Genomic DNA, 10,518 nt, shown 5'->3' with positions numbered 1-10,518 from the left:
AACAAATAATAGGTCATTATGCTTTGCATTTCCCAGCTTCCTTCTGCCTCTCCATCTGTCTCCTCTTTCTTTATTGTTATCTAGGAAGAGTATCTATTCTACTCCCAAACTGATATCTCTAGTCTCCTGATTACATTCCTTTCTATCTTTTCTAGGAAATAGAAAATGAGTTATCTCTGTGTAGTCATCCTTTATTTATTATAAGAAACTCCATTTCTGGGTTCATGTTGTGCTTTTGGAGTGTTGCTTTATGTGTGAACAAACAAATTGGTGAGAGTGGGAAGCCTAGATGGGTCTCAGTCTATGGGCAGCAGCGGCTATGCGGTACCCTGCTGGGAAATCAGGGCACTGCCTTTGCTCTCTGTTCTGCTTGTGATCCTCTTCATTTAAGGACAGGTGACCTCGGCTGCCTAGTATCTTATCAGTATGCTGGGGGTGGGAGCAAGATGAGAGGCTTTATTGAGACAATGCTGCTTTTTAGAGGTCCACTGATCTCCGTAAGGCCGCTCTCTGGCTCTCCGTGGTCTCTGCTTCGTCCTGGGTTCTCTGCTACTTGACCTCTAAATGGGATACTTCACTTGAGCTCTCTAAGCTTAGCTGGCTCAGAAGACCTAGGCCAAGGACAAGAGATCAGGGACTTTTTCAGTCTACCATCTTTCTAAGTTGATCACTTTCTGGGTCTTTTCCCCTTCATATGGCATTAAAAAAAAAAAAAAACACTTGTAGTACTAAAAATTTAAAGGGCTGCTTCCTGTGTGGGGAAGGTCAGAATCAATAATGATGTATGGGAGATACTTGATCTGCTAACATCTCAATATTTTGTTAAATACCTATACAGAAGCCAGAATTCCTGACATCTGATTTTTAGTACTTTCTATCATACTTATCAAACCAATGACCAGCCTAACTTAGTTTTAAAAAGTGTCTTTTTAAAAATAATTTTGTTATTTGCCCTCGAATTTTTTTGGTAACAGTTATTAAGATAGACATCTGAATTTATTTGTTCACTCCTAAATGATTCTCCACTTATTATAGCACATTTTTAGCAAATACACTGTCTTCTCCCCATTTTTACTTTAACTAAAATCCCGAAAGCGTTTGTACTTCCGCCCTTCCTGCTCTGCTCCACGGGGACCTCCGTGAGGAGCGCTCCGGTGACATCCAGTACAGCGTTTCCGTTTGCCCCTGAGTACAGGAATCCGTCACTCTCCACTCTGAGAACCTGCAGGTCTCCGGAAACCACAACCTGCAGTACCAGATTTGGCCTCTTGAGGGAGCTGCTACACAGATGGAAGTGGATAGAAAACCAGAAAGCAAGCAGGCCCTCGGAGCTTTCTGCTTTGGACGCTGGTAAACGCATCCACTCCTCTGGCCGGGTGTACATGAGGGTGAAACGCTTGCAGAGAAACCCTGCAGAAAACAGCAACCGTCTCACCAGAGCTCAGCCATGAAGCCCACCCTCATCTCAGTGCTGGGGGTCATACTCACACACGGTGAGTAAAGTCCCTTTTTGTTCTTTCTCTGGTCTTCTGACTTAGAATATGTCTGATGACCAGTTCTCCTCAGCCTGGAAGGCTCTCCCTGATCCAGAGTTGGTGTTTCAGGAGGAGCAAGAGCCCAGACCGTGACGCAGCCCGTGGACCGCAGCTCCGTCTCCACAGGGGCTCCAGTGCAGGTGAATTGCAGCTACTCCTTCTCGGGGAGTCCTTTGCTCTTCTGGTATGTGCGGTACCCTGGAAGCAGCCTGCAGCTACTCCTGGGGTACACCACGGGGAAGAGCACCAACGGCTTCACGGCTGACCTCAACAAGGCTGAGACGTCCTTCCACCTGAAGAAAGCGTCAGCCCAAGAGGAGGACTCAGCCACGTATTACTGCGCTCTGAGTGGCACAGTGCCTGCCTTCGCAAGGGAAGCAGAGCACAAACCCCTTAGGGGTTTCAGAACCTTTGTCAGCTCTCTCCTGGACGTCGGCGTTGAGTTTTCCTCTTGGTTAACCCTCACCAGTTGTCAGTTAGCTACAGATTAATCTCAAAAACTCATCCAAAAATATTCTCATTACCTACTGGGCTTCAGGTAGTTTTAAAAATAGTGTGTCTATTCTGTCTAGCTGTACTTGGGAAAATACTTTTGAAATAAAAGCTAGACAGCGCAACGATTTAAAACAAGATTTATTTATATATTACTTGAAAGGCAGAGTTACAGACAGAGAGAGAGAGACAGAGAGGTCTTCCATGCGCTGGTTCACTCCTCAGATGGCCACAACGGCTGGGGCTGGGGCTGGGTCAGACCAAAGTCAAGGGCCTGGAACCCCATCCGGTCTTGCCCATGGCTGGCAGAAGGAGCCTTCTGCTTCTTCCCCTGGGTGCATTAGCAGGGAGTACAGGCCAGGCTTTTAATACAATTATTGTCTTGGCCCAGAGGGGTTGTCCAGGCTTACCTGGTGCAGCCCCACCTCTCTAACTCTTCTGCCGCCCCAGCCACCCCACGTTCCTGACCCAGCTCCTTACAAGTACCATGCCATGCGTAGCTTCTGACTGCTGATCCTCCTCCAGCTGACACCTTCTCCCACAGACTCCTGTGGTCTCAGTCATAGTCCTGCCAAGAGAAAAAGCACCCCGGTGATGTGAACAAGAGAAAAATTATAGTAAATAACTGTTTGATAACAAGAAATTAACCATAATGGATAAAAAGAATTCTAAAAAAATATGGAAATAACGGATGCCAGGAAGACACTATTAACCCCTACAGCTAAGGCAGAGTCCCGAGGAAGGAACCCATGGGGATAAGTGGACCCTGGGCCCCTCCTGCTGAGGTTAGGATTCACAGTTCACCGGGACTGGGCAGCCATAGCCTGCTGGGTCGTGCAGGTTTTCTGAGGGTCCAGCGACAAAGGCTAGCAAGCAAGGAAGCACCTACCAGGGTTTCAACAAAATTTACAGGTTGTCAGCCAACGAGCGCGACTGAATGTGCCTGGATGACCTTGAAACTTGCCAGGAAACAAAGTCAGGCTGACTCTGTGCCTTGCTGGAGGGTAGGGCCTCTGGGCGTCACACAGGCTGGCCAAGCGCTGCAGGATCCCAAGTGCGGAAAACAGACCGGAAGCAGGAAGAGTAGGCTCTTCCTCCCCGCCCCCCACAGGCACAGCCCAGTATCGTGCCAGGTGGACGAGGAGAATCGCTTGCAGGGCCCAGCTCCAGCATCACAATGGGGGAGAAGAGTGGATTTCATAGGCAGTAAATTGACGGCTGGTACCCCACCTTCCAGTTGGTGATCTCTCACACACAACCCTCACATGCGTTTGAACTTCCAAAGAATAATAAAAGTACTCTATGCTTCCACTTAAGTAGCTGAAATTATTCTTTCAACAACTGAAGTTTTCATGCTTTCCCTAAAACAAAGGAGACAAATAGACCCAAAGTCTCTATGTGAATCGCTAGCTATATAAGCCACTTCAAAATCCAGAGAATGTGCCACTGAATTTATGCTCTTTATATTCAAACTAGCTTACAATATGGGTCTTCAATAACTTGTATATAAAATAAATGTGATAAGAAGGAGAGAGAATGGGGCCGGGGCCATGGTGTAGCAGGTTAAGCCGCTGTCTGTGGCTACAACATCCCATATGGCCGCTGGTTCAAGTCCTGGCTGCTCTACTTCTGATCCAGCTCTCTGCTAATGTGCCTGAGAAAACAGAGGAAGATAGCCCAAGTGCATGGGCCTCTGCACCTGCGTGGGAGACCTGGAAGAAGCTCCTGGCTCCTGGCTTCAGATTGCCCAGATCTGGCTGTTGTGGCCATTTGGGGAGTCAACCAACAGATGGAAAATCTCTCTCTGTCTCTCCTTCCCTCTCTTTCTGTACCTCTGCCTTTCAAATAAATAAATAAATTTTTTTGAAAAAGGAGAGAGAGAAAGATAGCTGCATTTACAAAGGAACACATACATATAATGAAAAAAGGAAACATGCAGAAGGGCAGGCATTTTGGCAAAGCTTGTTAAGCCGCCATTTGCAATGCTCCCATATCAGAATGCTGGTTCCAGTCTTGCCTGTTCCGCTTCTGATCCAGCTAGAAGACAGCAGATGATGGCTGAAATAGTTCCGTCCCTACCATCCACATGGGAAACCAGATGAAGTTCCTAGACCCTGGCTTACGCCTGGCCTAGCCCTGGCTGTGCTAGCCATTTGGGGAGTGAACCAGCAGATGGCAGCTCTCTCTTTGTGTCTCTCCCTCTCTCTTTGTCACTCTGCTTTTCAGATAAATAAAATGAATGCTATTTTTAAAGAAGATTTATTTTATTTATTTGCAAGGCAGAGTTACAGAGAGGCAGAGGCAGAGGCAGAGAGAGAGAGAGAGAGAAAGGTCTTCCATCTGCTGGTTCACTCCCCAAATGGCTGCAGTGGTCAGAGCTGCTGTGATCTGAAGCCAGGAGCCAGGAGCTTCTTTTGGGTCTTCCATGTGGATTCAGGGGCCCAAGCACTTGGACCATCTTCTACTGCTTTCCTAGGCCATAGCAGAGGGCTGAATTGGAAATGGAGCAGCCAGGACTCGAACTGGTGCCTACATAAGACGCCAGCACTGCAGCTGGTGGCTTTACCCTCTACGCCATGGCACTGCCCCCTCCCCACTTTTTAGGATATGTGTCCTGATTATTTTTTCTAAGGTAATTATGTCTCTAACCCTTATAGTTTTTCAGGCTGCCTATATGTGATGCTAGCACTGCAGGCGGCAGCTTTACCTGCTATACCGCAGCACCAGCTCTGCTAATTTTTTTTAAACAAAGAAAACATATAGAAAGCTGCTGCATTCCTTGACTCCAGACTTGGTTATGAAGCTGCAATTGACATAGACAGCTTCCTTCTTTTACTATGCATTTTATATTTGCCCAGCCCTTTGCCGTTCCCTTCGTAGATAGGGGTTATTTACTTGCTGGAGTGAACTAAGTCTTCATTCTCAAAGGATTGGAGTCCTCAATAATTCTGTTTTATATTTGCTGCTCTACTGTTCTATTAAACTTTACTGTTTGGCATGGAGGCACCAGGAGACTCCCAAAAGATAGTCTCTGGGTTTCAGGCACAGTCGTCTTTATATCTGTTGTTTAGCAGTCACCCACTTCCTCACTGGTAATTGGTGTCAATCACTTCAGTTCCTAGAGTAACCTGTTTTTGTACCAGTTAGATGACTTCTCGTGCTTGTTAGAGAAGTGACCTAGGAAGCCCAAAATGCATACATGGAAGTTCAGCTTCCAATTTAGTGAAACCATTGATGTGTCTCCTGATGAATGCATTCCTCCTTATAGGGTTTGGAATGTCTGGTCCCAAAGCCATATAAGGCCCACAAAATCACTTGCTTTGGCCCTGCCAAGGCAACCACAGCAAGGACTAAAAATTCAATAAATATATTAGAAGGTTAACTTTTTTTTAAAACTTTTATTTAATGAATATAAATTTCCAAAGTACAGAATATGGATTACAATGGCTTCCCCCCCATAACGTCCCTCCCCACCGCAACCCTCCCCTTTCCCTCTCCCTCTCCCCTTCCATTCACATCAAGATTCATTTTCAATTCTCTTTATATACAGAAGATCAGCTTAGCATACATTAAGTAAAGATTTCAACAGTTTGCTCCCACACAGAAACATAAAGTGAAAAATACTGTTTGAGTACTAGTTATAGCATTAAATCTCAATGTACAGCCGGCGCCGCGGCTCACTAGGCTAATCCTCCGCCTAGCGGCGCCGGCACACCGGGTTCTAGTCCCGGTCGGGGCGCCGGATTCTGTCCCGGTTGCCCCTCTTCCAGGCCAGCCCTCTGCTGTGGCCAGGGAGTGCAGTGGAGGATGGCCCAGGTGCTTGGGCCCTGCAACCCATGGGAGACCAGGAAAAGCACCTGGCTCTTGGCTCCTGCCATCGGATCAGTGCAGTGCGCCGGCCGCAGCGCGCTGGCCGCGGCGGCCATTGGAGGGTGAACCAACGGCAAAAGGAAGACCTTTCTCTCTGTCTCTCTCTCTCTCACTGTCCACTCTGCCTGTCAAATAAATAAATAAATAAATAAATCTCAATGTACAGCACACTAAGGACAAAGATCCTACATGAGGAGTAAGTGCACAGTGACTCCTGTTGTTGACTTAACAAATTGACACTCTTGTTTATGGCATCAGTAATCACCCTAGGCTCTTGTCATGAGCTGCCAAGGCTATGGAAGCCCCCTGAGTTCACTGACTCTGATCATATTTAGACAAGGCCATGGTCAAAGTGGAAGTTCTCTCCTCCCTTCAGAGAAAGGTACCTCCTTCTTTGATGACCCGTTCTTTCCACTGGGATCTCACTCACGGAGATCTTTCTTTTAGGGTTTTTTTTTTTTTTTTTCCAGAGTGTCTTGGCTTTCCATGCCTGAAATACTCTCATGGGCTTTTCAGCCGGATCCGCATGCCTTAAGGGCTGATTCTGAGGCCAGAGTGCTGTTTAGGACATCTGCCATTCTATGGGTCTGCTGTGTATCTCACTTCCCATGTTGGATCATTCTCTCCCTTTTTGATTCTATCAGCTAGTATTTGCAGACACTATTCTTGTTTATGTGATCCCTTTGCTTCTTAGTCCTATCATTATGATCAATTGTGAACAGAAATTGATCACTGGGACTAGTGAGATGGCATTGGTACATGCCATCTTGATGGGATTGAATTGGAATCCCCTGGTATGTTTCTAACTCTACCGTTTGAGGTAAGTCAGCTTGAGCATGTCCCAAATTGCACATCTCTTCCCTCTCTTATTCCCACTCTTATATTTAACAGCGATCACTTTTCAGTTAAGTTTCAGCACTTAAGAAGAATTGTGTATTGATTACAGTATTCAACCAAAAGTATTAAGTAGAACAAAGTAGAACAAACAAAAAAAAATACTAAGAGGGATAACATATTATGTTGCTCATCAACAGTCAGGGTGAGGGCTGATCAAGTCACCGTTTCTCATAGTGTTCATTTCACTTTAACAGGTTTCCTTTTTGGTGCTCAGTTAGTTGTCACCTATCAAGGAGAACAAGTGGTATTTGTCCTTTTGGGATTGGCTTATTTCACTCAGCATAATGTTTTCCAAATTCCTAACAGGGATCACTTTTCAGTTAAAATTTAAACACCGAAGAATAATTGTGTGTTAATTACAGAGTTCAACCAATGGTACTAGAACCAAAAAAATACTAAAATGGATAAAGTATTACACTGTACATCAACCGTTAGGACAAGAGCTGATCAAGTCACTGTTTCTCATAGTGTCCATTTCACTTCAACAAGTTTCCCCTTTGGTGCTCAGTTAGTTGTCGTCAATCAGGGAGAACATATGATATTTGTCCCTTTGGGACTGGTTTAATTCACTCAGCATGATGTTTTCCAAATTCCTCCATCTTGTTGCAAATCCCATCAACAGTAGACTGGATTAAAAAAATTATGGGACATATACTCTATAGAATACTATACAGAAGGTTAACTTTTTAGAGATTTATTTATTTATTTAAAAGTCAGAGTTACAGAGTGAGAGAGAGAAAGAGAGAGAGATCGTCCATCTACTGGTTCATTCCCCAGGTGGCTGCAATGGCTGGGGCTGGGCCAAGCTGAAATCAGTAGCCAGGAGCTTCTACCGAGTCCCTCATGTAGATGTCAAAGGCCCAAGCACTGGGGCCATCTTCTGATGCTTTTCCCAGCCCGTAGCAGAGAGCTGGATCAGAAGTGGAGCAGCTGGAACACAAACAAGTGCCCATATGGGGATGCTGGCATCCCAGGTGGCAGCTTTACCTGCTGTGCCCCAACACCAGCCCCAGCAGGCTAGTTTTAAAGTTGATAATTTTGTATGGCCGGTGCATGATGTTATGAATGCCAAATGGCCTTTGGAAGAAAAAAAGCCCCCCCCACCCCGTACCTCCAAAGCAACACAGCTCAAAGTTACAAATATAGGAAGTGAAAATTCTGTTAATGAATTACTGGTCATAAAAATGAGAGAATCCACTCTTAGGGCTGCTTCTTTGATGCCTGGACTCACACATTCTAACTATGGGGGAGATAATACTATATAGTGGTCTCTGATATGTAGAAATATTGCATCTTGTAAGACAGATCCCCATATTTTCTGGGTTTTGTATTCTAGTTCCATAAGTAAATCAGTAAACTATCCCACATTTCAACAGGTTAGCCACTTGTGGGTGATGAGGGTATATAATAAGATTAGACAAGCCCATGGGTGTGTGCCCACTGTTGTGCAAATAGTTCTTCAGCAGAAGAAACACAATGGGAAATCTCTTAAATGTGGAGTTGGCATTCTGTGACTTCATGAAGCTGATGATTGTGGAATCATTAAAAACAAGGAGGAAAACCCAATTTGCAAGTGTGTATGTCTATTCCAGTCATAATATTCCATGCATATTCCAGTATGTATGTCTATTCCAGTCACCCATGTCCGTGATGCAAGGGGCCCTATGCAATCAGTCTGTGCCACTGGTATGCAGTCAGTTCCCTTAGGGAATTATGTGATCCTAGGGGCTCAGTGTTCATCTCTGTGGCTAATAATTAGGCATTCAGTAGTAACATTAGCCACTGGGCAAACTTGATAGAGAAAGCCATGCCTCTGAGCTCATGCATGACTTTAAGCTCTGCCTATAAGGATACTTTTTTCATGGTATCATTGAGGAAGCATTGGGAAAGCTGGAAAAAGATGTTGATACATCCATAGGCTGCATCATTTTGTCCATTATTAAGAACTTCCACCACACTGGACTTTTCTTGGTCAGTATTCTCATGGAGCATACTTATCTGGATAATCTGCGACCATTTCTAGAGAACCCAATGTTTTCTTTTTTTATCAGTCTTCCAGTTCTCTTACTATCCAGTCAAACCATCAGCAACCGCTCACAAATCGAGGTAGATCAATACTTCCAGTCCTCTCTCGCTCTTGATAATGTTGACTACCTAATGGCCTACTTGATATTTTGCCACCGGCAGGATTTTTACTTTCGTCATTGCTCTTCAGTGAGGCGGCAGTACTAATTTTGTGTGGTACCAGTAAAAAGAGCAAATCCACATGGAAAGTAGACTCGACTTTTCTTCCTCAGACATCTGATGAGGTTTAAGGGAGAGAAACCAATACAAGAAAAGTTGATGTCAGAGCCATCTGGGCAGCCTACTCAAAACAGCTGACTTGCACCTTCTGGATCTGCTCAGCGGGCTCTCTCACATGTGTTCCATTTTCCCTTGATGATTGCTCCTGGGCACACCCAACGTTATAGCTGAGGCTAAGTAGGTCAGACAGCACTCAGATCAAGATCAAAGTTCAGGCTGCTTGGTCACGTGTTTTTCCAGAGTTAGACATTCAGACTTCATTGTGGTCCTCCAGCAAGCCAGAAGCTGTTTCTCAGAAAGCTAACAGTTAGTTGAAGAAATTGGAATATGTTTTCCCCAAGTTCCAGAGGACTGAGCTGTCTTATTCGTATTTCCGAGTCTCCATGTAGCATTAGTATTTGCCACGGAAGATTTAAGCATCATTGTCAGGTCTGCTATATTTAAAGCAACATGGAAAAGCAGATGGCAACGAATCCTGAGCTTTCTCTGGAGTCTCCTCCTTCTCTGGCCCCCACTCAAAATTGTTAGCTTTCCTGATGACTTGGTAAATAAGTCCAAGTTGCACATCCAGATGTCCCATATGCTGTCTCCGCCACTCAAGACAACCCACCTGCTGTTGTACCTTTCTTTCCGTGATAGGTGGTGTGGGGTGCAGCACCACCCCTTTCACACAAGAGGGGGTCTATCAACATTCCCTGGATGAAAGAAACTTCACTGAGGTGACAAGTTCTTGACTTTTTCTTCAGTTTATTGTTATACCTGCTGATTAGTCAATTTCCAGCTCAAGTGGCTTTTTATATTTTAAGTATGTTATGACTTCTGAGGGTGAGCTGCACCATCACCCACTTTCTAACATAGCAGTTTTCATCCTGGCACCTATCACAGTGCATTCAAATTTCATAATCTTGTCTCCTCCTCTTAAAGAGCTGAACGCTCCAGAGAAGAACTAGCTCGTTCTCTGTTTTTTTTTCCTAGCCTTCTAACACTGCATCTAGTGCACAGTATGAGCTCAGGAAAGATTCAAATAGGGTAGTGAAGGAGTAATATGTCAAAGAGTTCATGGGAGGATACGTGTAAAAAGCAACAATCATTTTGCATGAACCCTGAGGCGACCTCTGTTGTCCTGACTTCACTGGTTGTTTCAGGAAGCTGTGGCAACCCAATTTATAAGAACAAATGGAAGGCCGGGGCCGCGGCTCACTAGGCTAATCCTCCGCCTAGCGGCGCCAGCACACCGGGTTCTAGTCCCGGTCGGGGCGCCGGATTCTGTCCCGGTTGCCCCTCTTCCAGGCCAGCTCTCTGCTGTGGCCAGGGAGTGCAGTGGAGGATGGCCCAAGTGCTTGGGCCCTGAACCCCATGGGAGACCAGGAGAAGCACCTGGCTCCTGCCTTCGGGTCAGCGTGGTGCGCCGGCCGCGGCG

General features: G+C 45.6%; 1 gene segment (V, D, J or C); it reads left to right on the top strand.

Moving 5' to 3' along the window:
• Positions 1 to 1,135: 1,135 nt before the first annotated feature.
• Positions 1,136 to 3,848, top strand: LOC138844651 (T cell receptor alpha variable 16-like). The segment is given in 2 exon segments: positions 1,136 to 1,493; positions 1,605 to 3,848. Coding segments are annotated over 2 exon segments (468 nt in total).
• Positions 3,849 to 10,518: the final 6,670 nt, after the last annotated feature.

This window comes from Oryctolagus cuniculus, chromosome 12 (genome assembly GCF_051225735.1).
Source record: "Oryctolagus cuniculus isolate XC-2025 breed Fujian yellow rabbit chromosome 12, ASM5122573v1, whole genome shotgun sequence".
NCBI classification, from domain to species: Eukaryota; Metazoa; Chordata; class Mammalia; order Lagomorpha; family Leporidae; genus Oryctolagus; species Oryctolagus cuniculus.
Note: the sequence above shows the minus strand (reverse complement) of the source record. Positions and strands in the feature narration are given on the sequence as shown.